This window comes from Capra hircus, chromosome 14, assembly GCF_001704415.2.
Source record: "Capra hircus breed San Clemente chromosome 14, ASM170441v1, whole genome shotgun sequence".
Classification (NCBI taxonomy): domain Eukaryota; kingdom Metazoa; phylum Chordata; class Mammalia; order Artiodactyla; family Bovidae; genus Capra; species Capra hircus.
This window is the reverse complement of record NC_030821.1, coordinates 43,728,601-43,756,472: the sequence shown is the minus strand read 5'-3', so window position 1 is coordinate 43,756,472 and position 27,872 is coordinate 43,728,601. Positions and strand designations below refer to the sequence as shown.

Sequence of the window (27,872 nt, the reverse complement as noted above, 5' to 3'; positions counted from 1 at the left end):
TGTTCAATGGGATTAGACAGAGGAATCACTTAAGTGTATTTGTGTCTACTTAGGCAATTCTTAACACTTATAGAGCAGATTGGAGAGATGTGGGATGGATGAAAGGAGATTCATTAGGAAGCTAGCGCAAAAATCTAGGTGAGAGATGGCGAGAACCCAGATTAAGATGCTGTCTTTGCATAGAAGTCAGAAAGAAGAAAACGTAACTGACTAACTGTATACTCTAAAGAAATGTCCAAACTCTCTATATACATTATCCTTTCCTGTCTATTTTGTTTTTGTTTTGAATCGTAGACCTGGGATGTAGAACTGGAACGGTCTGCAGAATCCTGGGCTGAAACTTGTTTGTGGGAACATGGACCTGCAAGCTTGCTCCCATCAATTGGACAGAATTTGGGAGCCCACTGGGGAAGGTAGCTTAAAATATAACTTTTTGTTTCTGAAAACAGAAGAGTTTGAAATGAAATACTTACTAATGCATCATTGTAAGTTTTCAGAGGTTTAGTGCCTAAAAGGAAAACAAGCAGTCACACCAAGACAAATAAGAAAAAAATAAATATTATAGCAGAATGATCAGCAGTATCCTAGACGTGTTTTTGTTCCAAGTAATTGATATTTTAGTGACGTAATGGGCAAAAGTGTTTAATAGGAATAAATTCCACAGAACTGCCTCTCTGCCACATTTTATCAGTGCTTTCAGCAATGTTTAGTTTTATATTTTCTCCAGCCTTACTTGATCTTTGTGGTTATTTTCTTTCAAAAAGATACAGGCCCCCAACCTTTCATGTGCAAGCATGGTATGATGAAGTCAGAGACTTTAGCTACCCTTATGAACATGAGTGTAACCCGTATTGTCCATTCAGATGCTCTGGTCCTGTATGTACTCATTATACACAGGTATGTCTAGGGTATCTTATACCTTATTCCTCTGAATTTGTGTAAACTAACAAAGTTTTCTTTGTTTTTTTGTTGGAGAACTTATAGAGTACTGAGCATTTGTCTTCCTTATATCATTTAGTATGGCTATTACAAATCTATAGATGCATGTAGAATAGGCTTATAAATTTTTATAAACAATAATAGAGAAATGTATAGACATTTCCTTAAACATATTATTTCAGTGATTTTACATTTAAAATACTTTATTTAATATAGCCCTGATAAATGCAGATGGGAGGAAATTTACCATCTTTATATTCAGATGTCATTATTTTTTATTTTCCAAAAATAAAAATATGGTTTTATTTACCATGACATTCAGTATGTTTGATGCATGCAGCATTTATCTTTTTACAAAAATTCTCAGTGTTCCCATTGGATATGTCCTAAACTACTAAATCAACCAATTAATGGCAGATTTGACTAGATAAAACTCATCACAGATCTGAGTTTCTAGACTTTCTATGACCAATTAATACTGAATATAAAGCATGCTTCTGTATACCTTAGCATGTCCAAGATTAAGATCAGCAGGAGGTTCCCTAATAGGCAGTGACGCATTAAAATGTGAGAAATTTGAACACCTAAACTTTTGCTCCAGTACTTTCTGATTTAAGATGAGAATTTCTCTTCATTTCTTTGGTAGGTTTTTTCATAAAAAAAATTAATATGCCATTTAGGCTTGTGAAGGTGTGTAACATTTGAGATTTTTATGTTTTATATATGAAAACTGGAGAAGGGAATGGCTACCCACTCTAATATTCTTGCAGAGAATCCCCATGGACAGAGGAACCTGGTGGGGTACAGTCCATGGGGTCACAAAGAGTCGGGCTCGACTAAGCACCTAACACTTTCACTTTCAGAGTTATTATGTATCTGTCTCTCTTTTTTAAGTTAAATTAAGGACTTCCCAAAATCTCTAGAAAAATATCCTTTTGGACATTGCCTCATTTAATTTTGAATGGTAACAGCTGGTTCTCAAGTTCACTTCTATACATTTTCTCTCAGATATGTTGTTGTCTTATTTCATCTCAACCTGCTTTCTCTGAGCCTTTTTTTCCCCTCTGATGTAGGTGGTGTGGGCAACAAGTAGCAGAATAGGCTGTGCCATTAATTTGTGCCATAACATGAACATCTGGGGGCAAATATGGCCCAAAGCTGTTTACCTGGTGTGCAATTATTCCCCAAAGTGAGTAGATGAAACATTGCTTTTATATATAAATATTTCTTAACAATGTAGATATAACTTTATATTCTTGACTTTTTTTCTCATTTTCAGTGTATGTTATGAAGTAAAGTGCACTGGTTTTACTCACTTTACTTTATATGGTAACAATTATGGTTGCCTGATGCATAAAATTGGTGCTTAAAGGGAATGTGAAAATTGAAACTATGATCTTTGTAAAGATAAGAATCATATTTTTAGGCCTTCAGTTTTATTTATTGCACTATTATATTGTGTAAATATTTAATAATTTGGGTTTATTAGATATGGGAAACTATAGACTGAGAAATGTATTTTCATCTGTGTAAAGACCCTTCAAATAATTACATTGAAAATACTATACAACTAAACTTCAGTCAAATGTAAGTCAAAAATCTCTTTTTATTAAGACAAATGGAATATAGATGAATATCCCATAGCAGAGGTTAGTGTTTTGCAGAAGTTTGGTTTTGTAATTCTTAACAATACATATAGCACATTATTTAGAATATTTTCAAAAGAATGGGATAGCAATGTATGTTTAAACTTAGTAACAATGAGATGTTACTTCATATTTGTCAGAAATACTATTGTTAAAAAGAATACAAATAAAAAATGTTGGTGAGGATGTAGAGAAAAGAGGACCCTTGTACACTGGTGCTGGGAATGTAAATTAGTGCCGCCACTGTGGAAAACAGTATAAAGATTTCTCAAAAATAGGAAAAATAAACTACCATTTAATGGAGTGAATTATCTTTTTAAGGGGAAACTGGTGGGGCCATGCCCCCTACAAACATGGCCGGCCCTGTTCTGCTTGCCCACCGAGTTTTGGAGGCGGCTGTAGAGAAAATCTGTGCTACAAAGGTATGTACTGTTGTAATAGTCAGTTTGATTTATATTTTAATCCAACTTCCACATTAATTTGTGTTTAAAAAGCCAAAAAGCACATTTAATTATTACATGAAAAGCTTTCAGAACTCTATTTCAAATATTCTGAAGAAATCATTTAACATATTTTAAGAATATTTATAACATTAATAAATCTATTACACTAATTTATATTTAAAGGAAAGTTGCATGATTGCTTCAGATGACCACTTAATTCTACTTTGAAATTATCCCAGAGTGATGAGTATATTTACAGTCTTAAAAACCATCTTGATATAGTGTTGGCCAGAATTATTCCCATGAATGTCAATTTTTTTGAAGAATTTAGTAATTTAACACAATTTATTTTAAGTGCTCTAAAAATTTTTGCCTAAATACCTATCCGTGACTCTTATTGAACCATGCCCAATGAATTATACTAATTCTCTGCTTCTTACTGCAAAAGTATATAATTTCTCATGCCAAAATAACAATATATATGCATATATATATACATAAAATATATTATAAAACTGTTGTAAAAAGTGCTGTCTCACATACATTGGATGTCCTCAAAAGTAAATGTAAAGTAAATGCATGGTGTCTTATTTGTAGCACATGAAGATAAAACTTACCTGACAAACCTTTGTGAAGGTCATCCTCTTATTGGGTATCCAAGTGAACATTTTACTCTCTTGTACTACTTTATTCTTAATGATGACTAAATGAAGATTAATGCAGACCAAGTGTATTAGAAAATATGTGTAAATGAAGCCACTTTTCAGGACTCAGAGAGAGATCTTTTTTCCCTTAATGATTGGGTGCTCATTAGGTATAATAAGTAGACAAGAAGTAACCATATATTTCACTCTGTTATATGAGCCATTTTTATTTATTTATTTATTTTAAATTTTAAAATCTTTAATTCTTACATGCGTTCCCAAACATGAACCCGCCTCCCACCTCCCTCCCCACAACATCTCTCTGGGTCATCCCCATGCACCAGCCCCAAGCATGCTGCACCCTGCGTCAGACATAGACTGGCGATTCAATTCTTACATGATAGTATACATGTTAGAATGCCATTCTCCCAAATCATCCCACCCTCTGCCTCTCCCTCTGAGTCCAAAAGTCTGTTATTCCTAAAAATATTTTCCTTTGTGTGCGAGTCTGTTTTCCGTCCGTTCTACCCCTAAACCTCCAACCTGCTTGCTCCATTGTCAGTGACCACAATGTTTTTTAAAGCTGACTTTCCTCTGAATTCATACTTCTTTTTTTTAGTTTCTGAATTCTTGGACATAGATGAAAATAGCCACATTTTCAAAATGTGCCCATCAATTAAGCCAGCCTGGGAAAAAATATTAAATTCAATGTTTGCATATTTTCCATTGTTAAATTAAAATTTCTGCACATTGAATTTCCTTCTACAATAGAAACTTTTCCATGGAAACTGATATTGTGGTAAATAACAAGGAAATATCAATTCTTCTTAGGCTGAATTTCCTTTCAGGAGACTTTTAAATGTGATCCTTTTGAAAATATTAAGTGTTATCCTCCTAAAAATATGGTTTCATTTGAGAAAAGAAATGAAAATTCACTAAGCCTCAACTTCATTTAGATCACTGTATAGATTTCACAGTGTCATTATGAAAGCAAATCATTGATTTCACTTTAAAATATAAGGAAAGCTTAGAAATTATTCCATTTGATATTAGCCAAATGGTAGCATAAATGAATCAAGGGCTCAAAAGTTTATGCACCTGCTTTATTTACTCCAATGCAGTATGTAAGGTCACTACTGTAAGTCAAAACATGTGCCAATATACCGTATGGATTTTTTTAGTAGTATTAAATGTTATACAGGCATATAACGATGTGTCATTATTGATAATTTGTGCACATTTAAGATGAACTCATATTTCTTAAATCCTTTCCTCTAACAGAAGGATCAGATAGTTACTATCCTCCTCAAGAAGAAGAAACAAATGAAATTGAACGGCAGCAGTCACAAGTCCATGATACCCACATCCGGACAGTAGCAGATGATAGTAACAGAAACGAAGTCATAAGCACACAGCAAATGTGTAAGACCTCCACACTATTTACAAAAATTGTAAAGTTTACATTGCTGACATATTCAACTGTATTTTATTAATCTTGAACATTTTTAGAGTGAGTGGCAAAAACTTGGCGTTAGACTGTATGGTTGAATCAGAGCAGCTGTACATCAACTAAATTATTATTATCTTTTAAATTTTAGCTCAAATTGTTTCTTGTGAAGTAAGATTAAGAGATCAGTGCAAAGGAACAACCTGTAATAGGTAATATGATTGCACTCAAAATTAATTGACAAGATACAAAAATACTTTCATTTTATACAGACATTCAGAGAGGCTAAATTTTGTTTCCCATTTCTTTCATTTAGATATGAATGCCCTGCTGGCTGTCTGGATAGTAAAGCTAAAGTTATCGGCAGTGTACATTATGAAATGGTAAGTATTATAAATTTGAGGATAGACTCCTTTCAAATAATATTTGATTTTTAATGGGAAAATAGTTTATGTATTTATAGATATTTTGCTAAGAAATGTTTAAAGCCATAAATAGTAAAGAGTGGTATCCCATGCAGAATTCTTATTTTCACCATCTTTTCTCTCTTTCTTTTCTCCCAGCAATCTAGTATCTGTAGGGCTGCAATTCATTACGGGATAATAGACAATGATGGTGGTTGGGTGGATATCACTAGACAAGGAAGGAAACATTATTTCATCAAATCCAATAGAAATGGTGTTCAAACAATTGGGTAAGTACCTGAATAATCTTGTGACCAGAGATTTTAAGTTGCAACAATGAGTTACTTTCTTTTAGAACAAAGCACAGAAGAATTTAGTTGATAAAGAGAGAGGATAGAAAGGCTTATTTCAGCTACATAATATCCATGGGCAAAAGAAGGAAAAGTTTCTGAATTCAGTTGAACCCTTTTGCTTATACATGCTAAGTAAGTTGCTTCAGTCGTATCTCTTTGCAGACTCTGTGGACTGTAACCCACCAGGCTCCTCTGTCCATGGAATTCTCCAGGCAGTACTGGAGTGGGTTGCCATTGCCTTTTCGAGGGGCTCTTCCTGACCCAGGGATCAAATCTGTGTCTCCTGCATTGTAAGCGGATTCGTTAACATTGAGCCAACTTATACAGATAATGCTAAAACTCTAAATTTTAAATTTCGTGTCATTAAGAATGTAAAAATTTATAGTTTTTCCCATTATGAAACAATACATTTTTCACCTGTGATAGAAAATGCCCAAGAAGACTAATTGATTTGCATATTCTTCCTTTCTTGTTTAAAGACAATTATTTATTTTATGCAACACTAACTTTGTCAATAAGATAAAATAAGTACTAGATAAAAGAGCATTTTGAAAAGTCTCTAAATACGTAATGTATCATGTCACCTTTCTTCTCCTTAAAATGTAATTTGACTCAGCATAAAAGAATAATTCCCTGGTAGCTCAGTGGTAAAGAATCTGCCTGCCAGTGCTAGAGACACAGGTTCGATTCTTGGGTCAGGAAGGTCCCTTGGAGAAGGAAAACGACAACCCACTCCAGTATTCTTGCCTAGGAAATCCCATGGACAGAGGAACCTGGCAGGCTTTATAGGCCACGAGGTCACAAAGAGTTGGACACAATTTAATGACTGAACAACAACAAAAGCATTGGTTAACTTTTGAAATGTTCGTCACATTAAACATAGTAAATATATTATTCTAAAACAAAATATTTTCATATAGTCTCTGTAGAAAATAGAAAAATGTAGACTTTTGAAATGGAGGATTTGTAGTTTCTTCTGTGTAAAATAATAAACATTGAATCTCATTTTGAGATGCCTTTTCTTAGGAAATATGACATAGTCGCCCTTTCTTTGTAACTATACAATTGCAAAAAACTCCACAGTAGGGAATTCACAATGATTAGAAAGAATTTTTTTATATTAAAGATCCTTAAAAACTGGTGGGATGATGTGGTATATATATATATAGTTTTGTTCAAAGGCTTAATGTGTGTTTTTCAAGCATTAGCAATTATTCTCTTAAGTTATTCACCCAACAGATATTTGTTAATTACCATCAATAAATAATCAATGTTAAGTATTCACTTTAGGAAGGCAAACACCGGGTGTTGCATTAAAGAACATTTATCCTATTACTAAAAAATACAAAAAACAGAAAACAAAAAAGAGAACATTTATCCTATTATTTACTTTTTTCCCTTCAGTTGTTTTTTATTTTTTATTTTAGAAACTCTCTTGAAATTTGCAGAATGTGTCAAATTAAAGTACCATCACAAATAAGCATTACCTTTTGCAATAGATGTTTTTCTGAAAAGCTGGTATAGATAAACCAATTAAAAATTTCATATATAATAGTATGCCTTTTCTTTTATTCCTGCTTTAATAATGCATATAAGGAGTACTAGAGGGAACAAAAAATGAATAATGCACAGTCCTTTAAGGTACTTATTATTTAGCAGTCTTTTTACAGTGCCTTGTATTGACTATTTCGAAAGAATAAATTGGTTCTGTGATGACAGAGCATGAGTATATTGAGAATTTTAATTTTAATAAGAAACAAATATATAGATACAAATGTGTATTATTTCATGCTGTTACCTATAAGTTTTTGAGATTGATAATGAAAAGAGGTCATTCTCTGATATCAAGAATGGTATTGACTTGGTTCATACTTGAAGGTCATATGGGTTTGGCATAAAACAGACGATTAATTCTTATACTACTCCTTGTATAGATATTTAAATAAAAATGTTTAAGATGAAATTAAATTTCACAGACTTAAAAAATTTAAAAATTTATGTTGATGTCAATGCATGTAAGATGATATTGAAATTTTTATATTTTTGTCTTTAGCAAATATCAGTCTGCCAATTCCTTCACAGTCTCTAAAGTAACAGGTGAGCACTGTTTTTTCATCTTATTTTCTTATCACTCTGTTGCATATTATCATTTCTAAAGGATTCACTTCTTTTTTGTGTTTGAATATTTCAGTTCAGGCTGTCACTTGTGAAACAACTGTGGAACAGCTCTGTCCTTTCCATAAGCCTGCTTCGCATTGCCCGAGGTACTGTGTTTTAGATTTTCTTCATTTTTGACCAGTGAATGGGGGACTTTTACCCTGGACAACTGCCTTTGCCTGAGACCCTGGTGTCTCTAGGACTCAGGGGTGTTTGGTCTTGAACTGCTAGCGGTAGGAGCAGTGGACACCACACACTGCACGCACTCCAGGCATTCTTAGTGTCCTTTGTCCAAAAAATGTAGGTTTAAACATTTTTTTTGTCTTTATCTCTATGAAAAATATTTGTTTCCACATTGGAAAAAAAGACCCATATATTCATTCTGACGGCTTTACGGAGGCTTGGCCACCCAGTGAGTGATAAGTTACACACATCAGTCACTTGTCAAGTCATGGCATGACTCTTTCACAGATCCAGATCACATCAGCGCCAAACATCTTTCCTTAAGATTAGATGTAAAAGGAGGTACTGTTTAAATGTATCAGCATTTTTATTCAAGCTTAATGCAAGTTGTAGTCAAAGGAAAGAAATACTAGATCACTGTCTACATTCTCGCAAATGTATATAACAACAAGGTGTTAAAACCGGAGATCGGAACACAAACAAGCAAAAGGCTCCTACATTCTTTCTTTGAACTGAAATTACCTAAATAGAAACTAACTCAGTTTGAACTGTGTTTGACCTGGGTCTTCCACAAACCAAGTGCTAAGTATGGTCAAGGCAGAGCCTGCACAGCCTGGTCCTAAGGGCAGAGCAGGTGGTTTTGTCCCTGTAGGGTGGACAGGGAATGCCCAACAGTTCTCAGATACAAAAACAGTTTTGTTGTCAGTGGGGATACCCTTCCTCCAACAGAAGGCATCTTTTATTAAAATCAACCCTTTAATTCAAAGTTATAAAAACTCAGATTCACATATTACTTTTATTTAAATGGCTCTGGTTTAGATGCTACAGGAAGTATATACATTCTGGAGTCATACAGACTTTAGGAACATGAAATTTAAATAAGAATTGTAGCCATTTCTTAAAAACTGCCTTGCAGAAGACCTGCTTCAATTGGTAAAGATAGTTGCAATTGAAATATTTTTTACAATATTTTTAGGAAAATAACTGATACTTTCATCAAATGATGATTTTCATAGGGTCATTTTGCTGAGCCCTGGAGGAGGGCATGGCAACCCACCATAGTATTCTTGCCTGGAGAATCCTGTGGACAGAGGAGCATAGCGGGCTTCAGTCCATGGGGTTGCAAAGAGTTGGACATGACTGAGTGCATGTGCATGCATTTTGCTGAGACTCTGATGTAGAATGAATTATGGTTTTTTTTCTAGTCTTAGCTCTGATTTTCCTTTAGTTTATGAGTGGGTGTGTGTGAATGAATTCTGAAGAGCCAATCAATTTTAAAAAGTGCCACTTGACAGTTTTTTAATTTCTGGGAGTGGATTTTTTTTTTAATGTCATATGACTGATTGAACACTGATAATTGAACTCTATGTTTAAATCAAAAACCTTTTGGAACCTTTGAAAAAATGAGCTAAGGTATCAGTAAGTGAATAGGATATCTGGAGAAAGAACATTCCATACAGAGGGAAAGATAAGCACAATGACCCAGAAGATAAGATTATTCCATATGTTTGAAGAATAACCATTAAGTCAGTGTGACCGGAGCTAGGTGAGAAAGTGGAAGAGGGGTAGGATATAACGCCAGAGAGGTAATGAGAAGGAAATATTCAGGGCTTATTGGTCATTCTAAGGATCTTGTCATTTATTCTGAATCAGATGGAAAGCCACTAGAATATTTGAAGCAGAGGAATGATATGATTGGACTTGTATTCTTCAGTATAAGTGTGTGGGGATAGCAGATTGGAAGGGGCAAGATTGGAAGCAGAGAGAGTATAGGAGAGCTTATTGTAGTGAGCTGTCAGATGATAGAGTCCAGAGTCACAGTGATCATGGTACTTCAGGATGCTCAGTTTATTTCAATGTACACCCAAAAGAAATTGCTGGTGGGTTGAATATAAGGTTGAGGTAAGGAGGGAGATTAGGCTAGAATAAAGGTTTTGGCTTGTGCAACCAAATCATGGAGTTGACATTTATTGTAGGAAGCCTAAAGAAGGAAGATTTTGGGGACTGGAGGAGATTAGGGATTTGGTTTCAAACATGCTGAATTTGAGATGTTTATTAGGCCTAAGTGGAGATAAAATCAACGTGGATGGTGACTGAAGCCACTAAATTAAAAGATGCTTGCTCCTTGAAAGAACAGCTATGTCAAGCCTAGACAGTATTTTAAAGAGCAGAGACATTACTTTGCCGGCAAAGGTCCATATTGTCAAAGCTATGATTTTTCCAATAGTCATATATGGATGTGAGAGTTGGACCATAAGGAAGGTTGAGCGCTGAAGAATTGATACTTTCAAACTGTGGTGCTGGAGAAGACTCTTGAGAGTCCCTTGGACAGTAAGGAGATTAAACCAGTCAATCCTAAAGGAAATCAACCGTGAATATTCTTTGGAAGAACTGATGCTGAAGCTGAAGCTCCATATTTTGGCCACCTGATGTGAAGAGCTGACTCATTGGAAAAGGCCCTGGTGCTGGGAAAAATTGAAGGCAGGAGGAAAAGGGGGCAACAAAGGATGAGATGGTTGGATGGCAGCACTGACTCAATGGACGTGAGTTTGAGGAAACTCAGAGAGACAGTGATGGACAGAGAAGCCTGGCATGTTGCAGTTCATGGGGTCGCAAAGAATTGGACATGCCTTAGCGAGTGGACAACGACAAAAACAAGTGGAGATATTAAATAACAGGATATATAAATACAGATTTAGAATTAAGAGACGGGACTCCAACTAGAGATGTAAATTTGGAAATCAGCAGTTTATAGATGACAGTGAAATTGTCAAGAAAACTGTGAAACTGGATGAGATACCAAAGATATGATCACAGAGAAAAGAAACTATGAGATATATGTGGCAGACAGTGGTTCAGTTTTTTCAAGTTATATATTTGTTAATTCCTGCACCCACATTAGTTACCAAATTCCTAGATACTGAGAGAACAATACTTCCTGATGTATCTTTCTGCTTTGAATTCACAAATTAGAAAGCTTTCTGGCTAAATTTCTTTTGAAAGAGAGAGAGGAAGAAAAAAAAGAGAGAGAGAAAAGAAACACATTTGTGCCAAAAGCTGGAAGTGGATAAGTAAGTAGAAGTAGTTGTGTCTGCTGTCTGGCTTCTACAATTGACCTATTTCAGAAGGAAAAAAACTATTCAGCTATAAAAAAAGAATTAGAATTTGCCATTTGCAACTACATGGATGGACCCTGAGGGCATTATGCTAAGTTTAATAAGTCATACAGAGAAAGACAAATACAGTATGATATCACTTATATGTGAAATCTAAAAAATACAGTAAACTAGTGAATATAGCAAAAAAAGAAAAAGACTCATAGATACAGAGAAGAAACTAGTGGCTACCAGTGGGGAGAGTGAAGTGTGTGAGTAATACAGAGGCAGGGCATTAAAAGGCACAACCTATTATGTATGAAATGAACTACACGGATGTATTGTATAACACAGTGAATATAACCAATATTTTATAATAACTATAAATGGATATAACCTATAAGAATTGTGTATCACCCTATTCTATACCTATAATGTACTTTATACACCATCGATACTTCAATAAAAAAATGAGTAGGGTTTAGAATTCTGAGTTTACTCTTGTGTATGCATATCTGTGGTTTTACTAATAAAGACTAAAATAACCAGCTACTTGGTATTTGTAAATATGTCTTTATTTTTCAGAGTATACTGTCCTCGTAACTGTATGCAGGCAAATCCACATTATGCTCGTGTAATTGGAACTCGAATTTATTCTGATGTAAGTATCCTAACTTATGTAGGTCTTGGTATTTATATATCTGGGCTTTCCTGGTGGCACAGTGGTAAATAATCCACCTGCCAATGTAGGAGACACAGGTTTGATCCCTCGGTCAGGAAGATCCCCTAGAGTAGGAAATGGCAAGAATACTATTCTTTCCTGGAAAATTCCAAGGACAGAGGAAGGAGCCTGGTGACCTACAGTCCATAGGGTTGCAAAAAGTCAAATAGGACTAAGCCTGCAAGCACTAATTTATCTATCCATGCAAACATACTCACATATATATTTAAATGTATATATTTTCATTTGTATACAAAAAAAAGAACAGACTCTTGTGTTGATATACATATTCTCAAAAGAGTCAGTCATGAACAGCAGTGAAAATAAATATCCATATGCAAATATGCATGCATAATTTATGTTGACTAAATTTTTTTTGCATACTGTATTCTATATCAGAGACTAAAATAGCTTGGATGCATCCTTGAGAAGGATAAAGCATTTTGTTTTCTTTAATCTTCCTTTTGGCTCTTCAGTTTTTGAAGTATAAACTGGATAGTTAAGAGTTTGTCAAATTTGTAAACAGTTTCTCCACTGCCAAATGAGTATTTAAAAAGTAGCATAGTATCAAAAACAGGTGATCGTTAAAAGACACACAAAAACAAACAAGTTGATAGTGTATTGTAATGGATGCCAGCACTGGGATGGACCAGGAAGAGTAGCTGTCATGGCTTCAGTGTGGATAAATGGTGCTTTCCAATCCAGGTTTCAAGTGAGGTGGTAAAGAGTAGTGCCCATTCTAGATGGGGCAGAAGGCTTCTCCAGAGACATGGAGGTGAGAGCAAGTGAGCTGAAAGTGGGCATGGCACGTTTGCCTGGGAAGTCCCATGGACAGAAGAACCTGGTGGGCTGTAGTACATGGGGTCACAAAAGAGTTGGACACGAATTAGCAACTGAACAACAGCAACAAAGCCTGTCTTATTTACATCTTGGCACACATCAAATTGTGTGGGCATGGCAAAATCTCAAATGGTCATAGCAGGTTTGCTTATATATGAGCTGGTGAGAATTAGAGCTAAAAGTGGCTGCAGCCAGTTTAGTGTGGGATGAAGGGAGAGATCCAGCTTTTGAAACATGTACTTGGAGAATCTAAATATTAATCCATGCTGATTAGTTTAGATTTTATGTGGCAGATGGCTTGGGAAGATCCCCTGGAGAAGGGAAAGGCTACTCACTTCAGTATTCTGGCCTGGAGAATTCCATGGATGACAGTCCATAGGGTCGCAGAGTCAGACATGACTGAGTGACTTTCACTTTCACCAATATCTCATTCAAAGAGTTTCAAAAACAAATTTAAGAAGTATATTCTTGATGCACTTATTCAATAGAATACTGTGGGGATATGATTGGGAAAAGAGGCCTGAAATGTGTGTGTTACCCCTGTATTTCCCTTGGTGAATTTATTCATGTTCAGGTTTGTGTGTTTGTTTTTTCCTAGTTTGCCTTTATCCCTGAAATTATTCTCCAAATCTAAGTCTCTCTCCAGCTCCAAGTTTGCAGTCATCTTAGTAGTAGTAGTGAAAGTTGCTCAGTCATTTCCCACTCTTTGCAATCCCATGGAGTAGCCCACTAGGCAACTCTGTCCATGGGGTTCTCTAGGCAAGAATACTGGAGTAGGTTGCCATTCCTTTCTCCAGGGGATCTTCTTGACCCAGGGATTGAATTCTGGTCTCCTGCATTGTGAGCAGGTTCTTTACCATCTGAGCCACCAGGGAAGAATTGCAGTTTTCTTATCTGCAACTTAAATCCTGCTGGTGTCTTAATTCAGTGGTCCTCACTGTTTGTACTTAGCTTCTTATTTCTGTTTGTAAACATCCTTTCTCTGATTTTTCTGTCAAAATCATGGTCATGGTCATTCTTTACATCCTAAATTACTGCCACTTTCTCTGTAAAGAAGCTAAGTATGATGTTGCTTTTCTTTAACCGTATTAGTTTTGTTTTTTCCTTTTATTCAGCAATTAACAGGTTCTCATCGGTATTATAAAGTGGGTTGTCATTTCCTTCTCCAGGGATCTTCCCAACCCAGTGATTGAATCTGTGGCTCCTACATCTTGCTTTAACAGAACTTAGAACATTCAGTGATTCAGCAAACACCTTGGATAGAAAAGTTTGTTAAAAAAATAAATTAATAGATATATATGAATGGAGAAATATAAAATCATCAGACATTTCTAAAGAAATCATTCTTCCTGAATTGTCCCTTTAAGTAAAAGAATTTAATTGTATTCATGTCTAGTGAAAATCTTTCAAAATATCCTATACGGTTTTATTCCTATAAACCATCTATTTGATACAGTTAAGGATTTTGTTAGCTTGAGATTATTTTTATCTTATTTCAGTGAAATGGGGTAAAATATTGTGTATTACTATGCAGAGTAAGTTAGAAATATAAATATTTTTATGTGCTAAGTACAGAATCAACAATTAATGAAATAATCTTCACATTCTCCCTGCAAAATACATTATCTCTTTAAAGATACAAGATATGGACAAATGAGAAACGATCTCCCAACTTCTCTCCCTTCCCCATCTTTCTCTCTCTCTCTTTCCATTTATAGAGTTACAACTTGTACACCCTCTTTCTTTGAGCTTTTATTTCTCATTTGTTAGAGATGAAGTGAATTTCTGCATTCGTTAAAAATGTTCCACTGATTTCACAGAGAAATTTTTTTTCTTTTTGTGATATATTAGTTCTTAAAAAGTGTCACCAGGAAAAGAAAATCTCTCTGACCTTTGAACTCAAATTGGAATGCCTGCTGACTGCAGAGTTATGGGCAAAACAATAGTTTCAAACCATATTAAGTGCTTGGATTTAGTGAATGTTATATCTAAGCACTTTTATTGCCTTGGGAAAAATGCTGATAATACCCTTTTAACAGAACAGGATAAGTACTGAAATGTGTACAGAGTTACTTTTAATTCCATCTGTTATGAACCCTATTGGACATAAATATTAATTCAGTGAGGGACTTTAAATGGTGAATAAGATGATTCCTCAGAGTAAGGATTCAAGGTTTTAGATGTATGGTATTTTGTGATATAGCGAAAACACGAAAAGGATTAAACAGCTTGGCATTCGGTCTCTCTGATCTAATAAATACTGACTGATGCCGCAGAGTTCAGAGCACAGTAATAAAGCAAGGTCACGTAAGATGCACATGCCTATGTGAACTTAAAAAAGCACATTAAGTCACTCATATGTGCATAGAGATAAGAAAAGAGCACACCAGTGGGTTCAGAAAAGACCCTTGGGGCTATGGCATAGATTGCTTTATACTGAAACAGTTCAAGTGTTTCATTTTTGTGGGATTTCCCCAGGCTCTACTCAGCTATTGACAAATTTTGGTAGAACATTTGGATGAAAGCAGATATTAAAATCTACAGAAGACTTATTTGGTCAAAAGAAAAGCACTGACTTCTAGAATTAAGTTGTATAAAAAATGAAAGTGTTTGTTGGGCCTGAAACAATTCTCTCCTTTATAGAAATTTCATCCAATTCTGATTATATAACTGGTAGAATGCGAATATAGAACTTTCCTAGTACTTCATGTCAGAACGTTCAAATCAGAGTGATAGACCTTGCACATCTAGGTAGAAGCTATGACTGTTACTTCATATTTTTCTTCTTGGGGTTATTCTTTTGGGCAGGTTTTCTCTGCATAGATTTTATTATCTAATAGGAAAAGCAACCCCATTTTTAATACATGCTTATATGTTGGAAAAGGGACTATCAAGATATCCATACCTATGTGTGAGTTGTTTAAAGTCAAAACTGAATATAAATGGGGTGCAGATAATCCAGCCTGGGAACATTTGGTCAGTGACTGGAGTGGGGACTAGCAAAGGCTCAATTTTTAAAAAAATATTTACTGATTGATTTGGCTACGTCAGTTCCTAGTTGTGGCACGTGGGACTCCTCTCTGCAGTACTCAGATTCTCTAGCTGTGATGCAGACTCAGTAGTTGTGGAGCGTAGGTTTAGTTGCCCTGTGACATGTAGGATCTTAGCTCCCAGACTAGGGATAGAATCTGTGTCTCCCAACACTGCAAGGTGGATTCTTAAACACTGGACCACCAGACAAGTCCCAAAGGCTGAAATTTAAGAATAATAAATAGGCCCTTGACGAGAAAAAAGGAGCTAATTTGCATTTTATTGCTTGGACAATAGTATTAAAAGTTTGCAGTTTCGACGGTTAGCTGGTGAAGGGATCTTACCCATTCAGCCACCCTAGAGATTGGCCTTCAGATCTCCACTTGCTCAGCATTGGCTTTTTTTTTATTTTCTGCTTTAACCTGAAATAATTTTGTTGATATTTGAATTTCTTTCAATAGGACATTTGCTTTAAACCACAAGATATCTCCAACTGGATTTGTTGTTGTTCAGTCACTAAGTTGTGTCCCACTCTTTGTGACCCTATGGACTCCAGGCTCCCCTGTCCTTCATTACCTCCCGGAGTTTGCTTAGGTTCATCCATTGAGTTGATGGTGCCATCCAACAATCTCATCCTCTTGTCACCCCTTTCTCTTGCCTTCAATCTTTCCCAGCATCAGGGTCTTTTGCAGTGAGTCGGCTCTTCAAATTCAGGTGGATGAAGTATTGGAGGTTCAGCTTCAGCTTCAGCATCAGTCCTTCCAATGAATCTTCAGGGTTGATTTCCAAATCTATCTGGATTGTCAAAGTACAAAATACCTTCCCTCTCCCCACCCCCAACCAAAACAAACAAACAAAACCCCAAACCCACAACTTAGCTTCAAAAAAGTTTTAAATAAATGAGACTCTAAATATTTACATATGGGTCAAGAAATAAATCACACTATTTACAAAAATACACAAACCAAGTCTTAGATCAAAATTGGCTTTAACTTTGTGAATTTGATTGAGCTTCCCTGGTGGCTCAGATGTTAAAGGATCTGCCTACTGTGCAGGAAGACCTGGGTTCAATTCCTGGGTCAGGAAGACCCTCTGGAGAAGGGAATGGCTCCCCACTCCATGGGTAGGACAGAGGATCCTGGTGGGCTACAGTTCATGGGGTCACAAAGAGTCGGACATGACTCATCAACTAACTCTTTGTGACTTTTGAAAGATTCCTTTATGCACAAAGCATCATCCTATAGTTGCTCACTGGTAATCCATAGAGAGATGGATGTCAGTGACCTTGTGTACAATTGAAGAGAAGACTGGACAAATTCAGCAGGCATTTCCTAATGATGGTGGGTTTTTCCTTGCTTCCTCAGCTGTCCAGTATCTGCAGAGCCGCTGTACATGCTGGCGTGGTTCAGAATCAGGGGGGTTATGTTGATGTGATGCCTGTGGACAAAAGAAAGACTTACATTGCTTCTTTTCAGAATGGAATCTTCTCCGAAAGGTAAATTAACATATGTGTACATATATATTTATAAACATACATATATAATATATATATACATTTATATATCATCTCTCCCTTTCTGCTGGCTTTACAGCCAAGCTGCGTGGCTTTGAGGTTTCGTGTTTAAGCCAGTATGCTTCCTTTGCAGGCTGTAGAATTGTTGGTCTTCCAGGGATGGGAGGAGCCGTAGTACCAGAGGTGCCTGTCTCCTGCAGGCTTATAGAAATCAACATGAAAATCGGATTACAAGTCAGAACCATTCTTTTGTTAACTGATCTTATAAAAAAGAAATTTCTTTCATCCTCTTTTGGATTTTCTAGATTAGTATTTATATGTAATTCTTTCTAGGTGAGCAAGGCACTGAATATTTCTCTAATCCAGTTATCTGACAAAGTATTTGACAAAAACAATGAGTCCAATTTTCTCTGGAACCAAATTCTCTGTTTGATTGGAAGTTGGATGCCTAGTATGGTATAAATGAACCCTTTCAGGTTATCTTATATTTGGCTCATTGGTATTACATATTTCAGTGGTTTGAGAAAAATGCATGTAACTTACTTTATCAAGTAATAATAAAAGTTAAGAGAAAAAACAAAAACCCTGTAGTGATTTTTCAAATCATTGGTATTTATGGAAGTAGAATTAAGTCTGTGCATTTTGTATAGATACAGGAAAATTCCTAACTTTTAAACATTTACTGAATTCTTCAACGGTTTGTTTGCACATATGGTAAAGTTTTTCTAAAGAACACCAAAGGACGTGCCATGCAGGTTATCTGGATTGCCTTCACATAAGCATCTGGGTGCCATTCTTCATCAAATGACAGCTTTGTATTTACCATCTAGTTTCCAATGAGACTGTATCATCAAGAGGCTATTGTTAAGAAGTTGACTTCTCAACAACCTGGCTTATCTGGCTCTCCCTAGAGTACTAACTTACTGTTTCTTAAATCAGAACAAAATTGAAATTGTATTGCCATCATACTTCCTAATATTTTTAACATTTATGGTTTCAATAAAAAACTTCATGAGGAAATTTAATGGTCAAACATGGAATATCCTAAGAATTTCTTCAATAAAATGTTAACAGGCTCATTCCCTACACCCTTCCCCTGTCTGTCATCCTCTTTCTATTTTATATATCATATCGTATACATATATATATTTATTTATTTTATATATATATATATATGTTATATAAAGTACATTAGGGCTTCCCTGGTGGCTCAGATGGCAAAGCATATGCCTGCAATGTGGGTGACCCAGGTTTGATCCCTGGGTAGGGAAGATCCCCTGGAGAAGGGAATGGCCACCCACTCCAGTATTCTTGCCTGGAGAATCCCATGGATAGAGGAGCCTGGTGGGTGATAGTCCTTGAGGTCACAAAGAGTTGGACATGACTGAGTGACTTTCACTTCACTTCAAAGGAGATTGAGTTAAAGAGAATGATAATGCAGTTTTATATGCTAAATTGAGTAATGTGATCTCATTCACCTATCATATTTTAAAAATTTATTTAGAAACAATAAGATAGATGATATCCTAAGAAAACTGAGACTATTTTTGAACACCTACCATGAATTTTCCAGATGCTGTTGGCCCTTTAAGTATATGAACTTGGCTGTACCAGTACCCTTATAAAGTTGGTTTTACAAACTCTGATTTACAGATATGTTAATTGAGGCTCAGAGAGGTTAAATGATTTGCCCCAGGTCATATAACTAATAAGTCTCAGAAATCAGATTCATCACTAGTTCTGTAAGTTCAGAAATAACACATTTTTCCAGTTTATCAGTTTGTACAAAGATGCTTTCTAGGGCATTTTGTCAATTTGTTTCCTACAAATAAAAATGCCCTTCAATTAGCCATATGCTTGTATGCAAAATCTGCTGTGTGTGTGTGTTATTGTGTAATGTGGTGTGTGCACAGTTCTAACATTCTTTTCTTCATTTTAAAATTCTCCCCTTTTGTAGTACATGAATACATATATTAAAAAATTGCATTTTGTATCCCCATAGCATTTATTGTATTTATCTCTAAAAGCTTTTTTGTATTGTTTAGAAAATAACCTTTTATGCAAAAGTATAGACTTCAAAAGTTTACATTTGATTAGAATAAATGATGATTAATGGTTTTAACTTGAGGCATTTAAGCAAAACATACCGTGATTAATGTTGTCAGAGAGCATATAAATAATTTATTAAAGAGTAAAAGGAATGATTCTGCATTGCTTTGAAGTTCTGTTTTAAAATATTTCTGAAAAGAGATTGAGTGATTTGTGTTTGTGTTCGTGTTTCCATTTTGGTGAAGAAATACTTAGAACCTTCCAGACTTGACCATTTCCTAAGATTTGTTTTAAACCATATATGTTTAAAATATTAATAAGTATGCCAGCTACATAGGGCTTCCCAGGTGGCTCAGTGGTAAAGAATCTGCCTGCCTAATGCAGGAGACACAGGAAATGCGGGTTTGATCCTTGTGTTGGGAAGAACCTCAGGAGATGGGAATGGTAGCCCACTCTAGTATTCTTGCCTGGGAAATCCCGTGACAGATGAGCCTGGCGGGCTCTAGTCCATGGGGTCCCGAAGAATCAAACACAACTGAGTGGCTAAACACCAACACCACAAACTTTCAACCATGCCAGTTGTAAACCTGGATCTTAGTATTTCCCTAGTAGAATGGCTTAAGAACTGCTTAACTCTACTTTATTGGAACTAAAGGTGGTAATGTATGAAAATGTGACCTGGAATCTTTAAAGTTTAATATAAAGTACCAATATTACTTCTGTGCACCTTAAATTTCTTTAGTAAACTTGTAGCCAGCATATGATTTAAAGAATTATGTCATCCCCACTCAAGCTTTCCAAGAACTATAAATTCTAGCAGTTTTGAGAAAGACGACCATCTGGATTCACAGAGCTGTTTTATTGACTGTCATAAGAAAGCATGATTTGTTTGAAGGATTATGCATGGAGATGACATCAATGTACTTTGTGTATTTTTTTTTGCAGTTTACAGAATCCTCCAGGAGGAAAGGCATTCAGAGTATTTGCTGTTGTGTGAAACGGAACAGTTGGAAGAGGATTGTAAAGACTGTTCCAAATACCACGTTTCTTAAGTTTGTATAAAACTGTAACATTACTGTACAGAAGATATCAGCTATTTTCAGTCCCCCAAAAGGGCCAAATGCATATAAATCTTGATAGACTACATCTGTAAAATAAAACATGGGACATTATTAGCTTTGGGAAAAATAATGAATATGTAATGGTTTTAGAAATCCTGTGTTAAATATTGCTATATTTTCTTAGCAGTTATTTCTACAGTATTACATAGTCATAATTATTTTACATTTCATATATTATGTTATATGGTGCTTTGTATATGCCACTAGTAAGATGAAACTGAACATTGAATGTGAATGGTCCTCAGAAGATCACCTGGTGCATTTAAAAGCAAAAATAAAAATAGTAACTCTAAGGATGAAAAAGATTTTAATTTACCAGGTTCAGTGCTATGATTACCTACTTCATATAATATCAAATAATTTTCAATGAAATACCTGTATAGTTTTTCTCTTCTATTAAGTTTAGGTATATAGAATATTAAATCCTGATGTTGCACTTATTTTATATAAAATAATTTCTTAATATCCAAGTGAATCTGTTATAATGTTTGATTCCTTGGGAATGACCTTAATAGTAAATGGAATTATGTCAGAGTAGTGGTACGAAGTCATTTCTAGTGATCCTATGATAGATTAGGATTAAGCATGGGCCGCCAGAGCCTTCTATGTATTGTTCAAACTGAGGTCACACATTTATAGTGTTATCCTGGCAAATACTCCTGCAGGCCAGGAAGTATAATAGCAAAAAATTTAACAAAGATGAACTAATGTATTGTATCACCATTGCCACTGATTTTCTTACTGGCAAATGGCCTTGTGAATAAATGTTGCCATATTATTGTATCTGTAATGGTGATATATTTGTTTGTATGGAAAATGTATTGTGCTTTAAGACTAAAAAACTGTAAAATGTTAATTTTGTTAATTTTTTTCTGCTGGTGAATCTACTCTTTCCCTGTAAACATATTAAAATTAATCATGTTTCAAAGTATTTTCTTTAGTCTGTTTTGTATCCTTATTTTGATTTAGAAACTATCTTCAGTTGGCAAAATTATGTGAATCTTTTAAATTTAGGTTATTGACATTAATCTAAGCAACACCCCTCATACCAGCTGTCCTCAAAGTCACTGTGATTATTTAGGTATTTGTGAAAGAGAAGACAGACAATCGTATATTATATATTTAGAAGCATTATATCACGGGAAAATTTTGGAAAAAAATATTAAAGGATTATAAGTCAAAAGGAAAGAATTCAAAAGATACAAAGTATTTACAAAAAATTGACAACAAATACTTCAAATATTTTTAGAAAGGAAATGAGTAGGTGTTTAAGAACAGATAAAAGAGAGAGAAATTACATGCAGGGATCAGAGAAAGCAAGAGAGCTAAATAATACCAAAAATGGAAAGAAAAGAAGGGCTCATATAAATAGCTGCTGAAGAGCGAATGATGAAGAAACTTACATCATGATCAGTTATCAAATATTGGCTGTGAATTGGTTCAAAATATAGGTAATCAGAAAGTATCCATTTATTGAGAATTTTAAAGCAAATTTTATAGGATCATCTTTTATATGAAAGACACATACACCTTCTTAAATACAAATTGTCAACTTCAGTCAGATTCAGCTTCTGTTCCTCATTCCTTTCCCCAAGCAGGGACACTGCATTAATTCTGTCAGTGTAAAAATTTTTATATTTGACTCTGGTTTAGCTACTCATCAGTTTTCTGTGCCATTGCAGTGTTTCCACGAGGAGCCTTTTCATTTGGTTCCTCTCCATTCTTTCTCAGTACATCATTAATTTTTTACTGTAATTTCTCTCTTCCATAGACTCCATTATTTAAGAAAACCAAGTCATCTTATAAAAGCATTTAATCCCCTTCATAGTCTTGCTCCCTGTCTATCTGTGCTCTTCTACACGGTGTGGCCTGGAGTAAGTTATACCCCTTTTTATGCTTTCCTGATAGCTCAGTTGGTAAAGAATCCACCTGCAATGCAGGAGATCCTGGTTCAATTCCGGGGTAGGGAAGATCTGCTGGAGAAGGGATAGGCTACTCACTCCTGGATTCTCGCGTAGAGAATTACATGGACTATATAGTCCATGAGGTTGCAAAGAATCACACATGACTGAGTGACTTTCACTTCACTTTCATGCTTCAATTACTTCACCTGAAAAATTGGACAAATAATACCTCACAGGGATTGCTCTAAGAATTAATTGAGATGTCATGTATAACCTACTTAAAAGAACATTAAACAATATGTGGTCAATATTTTAGTTGACTAACATATGTTAGCAATACATTAGTTTTTATCACTAGTATTTTTATAATAATATTTGTTGTTATTTAGCTTGGTGAAACTATGCATCTGTCATAATATAGTACTGATCCTTCAGCCCTTAACTAAATGTGAAATACTCCAGGAATTTTTCTGCAGCTGTCTTGGTAAGAATAAAATAATGCTGTCTAATAGGCCTTTTTAATTTAACCATATTAATTTTAAAATTTTGCCTCGTATTTAGCTCTTTAAATTTTAGGATAATCTCCTGAAAATGGTGATACTCTTAACCTGTCTCTCTACTCTTGAAACAGTATATGTCCTTTATAAACAGTCAGTATTAATGAATATTTCAACAATTCCAAATTTAATTCTTGATTATGTAAGTAGACATTGTGCATGTTAGCTGAGAAGCAGATAAAATATTAAAGCTAATTAAAATAGTTTATTGATAAAACATTCTAAATGTGGACTTAAAACAGAGGTAATGCTTATACAGTAGTATTAATATTATTTTAGCTTTCAAAGTTTACCAGACCACATGTTAACTATTACTTTAATATTCTTCATCTAATACAAAACATTTGTGCATTTCAAGTGGAATAAAATAGTCAACACTTTTTTCTCCTAAATATGTTGATAAATTATATGTTTTATGTTTTTCTATTTCACTATTATAATTTGAAGTCTTAACTTTAGCATTTCTACAATGTTCTTAGAAGAAATATAAACTCTTTTGAAGAACATGGTGAACTAAGCAAAGAAATACATCTATAATTTTTACAAATACACCAACTTCTGATTTGGGGTTTCAGCTAATTTATTGAGCACAGAATTACACTGTTTATGTTGATTCAAAACCCTTATCTGATGTGGTATTTCATCCCTGGCACCATAATATTTAGGAGCTGAAAAAATAGCTTAGTGAAATTATCTGAACCTTCTTCACTAATTCGTTGGAATTAAAGGCTAAATTATATGCTTGAGATTTTTAAAAGACAAACTTTTTAGAAATCTACTATTTTGCTTAGCAGTTAGATATTCTCATTTCTTCTTATTCTCCAATCCCTGCCATAGTCTGCAAAATAATCAGAGTGTAAAACAATGCTGATAAGCAAATATCTTTGTACTAGATCATTAAATTGTGAAAACTAATTTTTCAGCAACTGCTGAAAATATATTCTAATTGAAACTTTAATTGTCAACTATATTTATGACTATACTGATGAAGATGAAAACAGAGGGCCTACCCAAGACTACATCTGATAAGCTCACTTTTAGAAAGAGAAATGCATGTAAGATGAAATAAAATCAGGAATACATATTTAAAACTGTATGGGTCGATGTAAATTAACTTTAAAAATGTTAAGTCCCAGCCTGACTGAGATCTTTTGTGGTTGTTCAGTTGCTGAGTTGTGTCCGACTCTTTGCAACTCAATGGACTACATGCAGCATGCCAGGCTCCTCTGACTTCCACTATCTCCCAGAGCTTGCTCAAATTCCTGTCCACTGATGCTATCTAATCACCTCACTCTCTGCCACCCCCTTCTCCTCCAGCCTTCAATCTTTCCCAGCATCAGGATCTTTTCCAATGAGTCAATTCTTCGTATCAGGTGGCCAAAGTGTTGGAGATACAGGTTCAGCATCAGTCCTTCCATTCAGGGTTAATTTCCTTTAGGATTGATTGGTTTGATCTTCCTGTCCAAGGGACTCTCAAGAGTCTTCTCCAGCACCACAGTTTGAAAGCATCAATTCTTCAGTGCTCAACCTTCTTTATGGTCCAACTCTGTCATCCATACATCACTACTGGAAAACCATAGCTTTTACTATAAAGACCTTTGTCAGCAAAGTGATGTCTCTGCTTTTTAATATGCTGTCTAACTTCATCATAGCTATTCTTCCAAGTAGCAAATATGTTGTAATTTCATGGCTATGGTCACTTATGCTAAAACAAATATTTTTTTTCAGTCATATGAGAACAACTTCGTTAGTAACAATACAATGAAAAACAGAAATAAATAAAAGAACAAAAAATAGCACCCCTCCCTGCCTAGCCCCCGGGAAACTTTCTGCTTTCATTCATTCCAGGGGAAGAAATAAAATGTATTGAGCTCTAATAGTGTGTTAGAAACACTGCTTTACATTTCATATATATTATTTGATTCAGACAACAAACCTGTGAGGCAAGATTACTTTTCCAAATTTATGTATTAGAATGCAGATTCTAAAAGATTATATAACTTATCTCCATGAGAACTCTCTAAAGTTACAAGGACTTTATTTCAGATATTAATGAACTAGATTCAATCATTTTAAATCAAATTTATTGAGGTGTAGTTTAAGAAAATGTTTGCACTTATTGACAGCTTCCCAGGTGGTGCTAGTGGTAAAGAACCTGTCTGCCATTGCAGGAGATGTAAGAGGCATGGGTTCAATCCATGGGTCGAGAAGATCCCTCTGGAGGAAGAAATGGCAAAACACTCAAGTATATATCTTTTTCTTTTCTTTATCTTTTTTTTAATTGAAGGATAATTGCTTTACAGAATTTTGTTGTTTTCTGTCAAACTTCAATATGAATCAGCCATAGGTATACATATATCCCCTCCCTTTTGAACCTCCCTCCCATCTCCCTCCCCATCCCACCCATCTAGGTCGATACAGAGCCCCTGTTTGAGTTTCCTGAGCCATACAGCAAATTCCCATTGGCTATCTATTTTACATATGGTAATGTAAGTTTCCATGTTACTCTTTCTATACTTCTTGCCCTCTCCCCATGTCCATATGTCTATTCTCTATGTCTGTTTCTCCCTTGCCACCCTTTAAATAAATTCTTCAGTGCCATTTTTCTAGATTCTGTATATGTGCATTAGAATACAATATTTATCTTTTTCTGACTCACTTCACTCTATATAATAAATTCTAGGTTCATCCACCTCATCAGAACTGACTCAAATGTGTTTCTTTTTATGGCTGAGTAATATTCCATTGTGTATATGTACCACAACTTCTTTATCCATTCATCTGTTGATGGACATCTAGGTTGGTTCCATCTTCTAGCTATTGTAAATAATGCTGCAATGAACAATGGGATACATGTGTCTTTTTCAACCCTGGTTTCCTCAGGGTATATGCCTAGGAGTGAGATTGCTGGGTCATATAGAGGTTTTATTCCTAGCATTTTTTCACAGAACTAGAACAAAAAATTTCAAAATTCATGTGGAAACACAAAGGACCCCGAATAGCCACAGCAGTCTTGAGAAAGAAGAATGGAGCTGGAGGAATCAACCTTCCTGACTTCAGATTATACTACAAAGCTACAGTCATCAAGACAGTATGGTACTGGCACAAAAACAGAAATATAGACCAACAGAACAAGATAGAAAGCCCAGAAGTAAACCTATGCATTTATGGGTATCTTATTTTTGACAAAAGAGGCAAGAATATACAATGAGGCAATGACAGCCTCTTCAATAAATGGTGCTGGGAAAACTGGACAGCTACACATAAAAGAATGAAATTAGAACACTTCCTAAAACCACACACAAAGATAAATTCAAAATGGATTAAAGACCTAAATATAAGACCAGAAACTGTAAAACTCTTAGAGGAAAACATAGATAGAACACTCGATGATGTAAATCAAAGCAAGATCCTCTATGACCCACCTCCTAGAGTAATGGAAATAAAAACAAAAGTAAACAAGTGGGACCTGATTAAACTTAAAAGCTTTTGCACAGCAGAGGAAACTATAAGCAAGGTGAAAAGACAACCCTCAGAATGGGAGAAAATAATAGCAAATAAAACAACTGACAAAAAGAAAAAAAAAAAAAAGAAACAACTGACAAAAGATTAATTTCCAAAATAAACAAGCAGCTCATACAACTCAATACCAGGAAAACAAACAACCCAATCAAAAAGTGGGGAAAAGAACTAAACAGACATTTCTCCAAAGAAGATATACAAATGGCCAACAAACACATGAAAAGATGCTCAAAATCGCTCATTATTAGAGAAATGCAAATCAAAACCACAATGAGATATCACTTCACACCGGTCAGAATGGCCATCATCAAAATGTCTACAAACAATAAATGCTGGAGAGGGTGTGGAGAAAAAGGAACACTCTTGCACTGTTGGTGGGAATGTAAATTGATACAGCCACTATGGTAGACAGTATGCAGATTCCTTAAAAAACTTGGAATAAAACCACTCTACTATTCTTGCCTAGAGAATGCCATGGAGAGAGGAGCCTGGTGGGCTACAGTCCATGGAGCCACAAAACATCGGACACGACTGTTGCGACTTAACATGCATTTATTATATACTTTGATGAATTGTATTAGTTTTCTAATCCTGCTGTAATGAAGTACCACAAAATGAGTGGTTTAAGCAAAAGAAATTTGTTGCTGAAACTTAGTCACAGTTCTGAAGACTAGAAGTCCCAGATCAAGGTTCTGGCAGGGCCATGTTCCCTCTGAATGCTCCAGGGAATGAATGACTTGTTCCATGTCTTGCTTCTATCTTCTGTTCGTTTGATGACACTCTTGTGCATTTCCTTGGCATGTAGCATAAACCCAATATACACATGACATCTCCTTTGTGTGTGCATGTGTCCAAATTTCCCTTTTTATAAGTACAGAAGTCATCAACAATGACCTCATCTTAACTGATGACATCAGCAATGACTATTTCCAAATAAGGTACCACATTCCTAGTACTGAGGATTAAGATTTAAATGTGAATTTTGGAGGACACAATTAAACTACAGAAGTGTTGACAAATGTATACACTTGCATTTACTACCATCATAAGTAGATATAAAACATTTCCATACCCCCCTGCCAATTTTGTGGTGCTTATTCCCAGTCAGTCTGCCAAATGCCCCCAGATTCAGCAATCATTGTTGTGCTTTTTATCAAGAATAGATTTAACTTCTCTAGGGTTTCATATAACTATAATTATCTATGTAGTATATACTACTTCATGTCTGGCTCCTTTTGCTCTGCATAATGTTTATAAGATTTATTCATGTTGCTACATTCATCAGAAGTTTTTCACTTTTAATC

At 35.1% G+C, this 27,872-nt stretch overlaps 1 protein-coding gene across 2 annotated transcripts in view; it reads left to right on the top strand.

Moving 5' to 3' along the window:
• The window catches only part of CRISPLD1 (cysteine rich secretory protein LCCL domain containing 1), a 51,443-nt gene extending 29,925 nt beyond the window's left edge, over window positions 1-21,518 (top strand). Inside the window, exons 3-15 of one of the 2 annotated variants that reach the window (XM_005689106.2) lie at window positions 295-413; window positions 765-897; window positions 2,013-2,128; window positions 2,907-3,007; window positions 4,954-5,094; window positions 5,271-5,331; window positions 5,436-5,502; window positions 5,683-5,813; window positions 7,930-7,973; window positions 8,068-8,140; window positions 11,897-11,972; window positions 17,267-17,397; window positions 20,410-21,518. In XM_005689106.2, the coding sequence (XP_005689163.1) occupies window positions 295-413; window positions 765-897; window positions 2,013-2,128; window positions 2,907-3,007; window positions 4,954-5,094; window positions 5,271-5,331; window positions 5,436-5,502; window positions 5,683-5,813; window positions 7,930-7,973; window positions 8,068-8,140; window positions 11,897-11,972; window positions 17,267-17,397; window positions 20,410-20,461 (1,245 nt within the window). In that variant the 3' untranslated portion in view covers window positions 20,462-21,518. Of the gene's footprint in view, window positions 1-294; window positions 414-764; window positions 898-2,012; window positions 2,129-2,906; window positions 3,008-4,953; window positions 5,095-5,270; window positions 5,332-5,435; window positions 5,503-5,682; window positions 5,814-7,929; window positions 7,974-8,067; window positions 8,141-11,896; window positions 11,973-17,266; window positions 17,398-20,409 lie in introns of those variants that run through there. The other variant, XM_013969359.1, reaches the window with a different exon arrangement.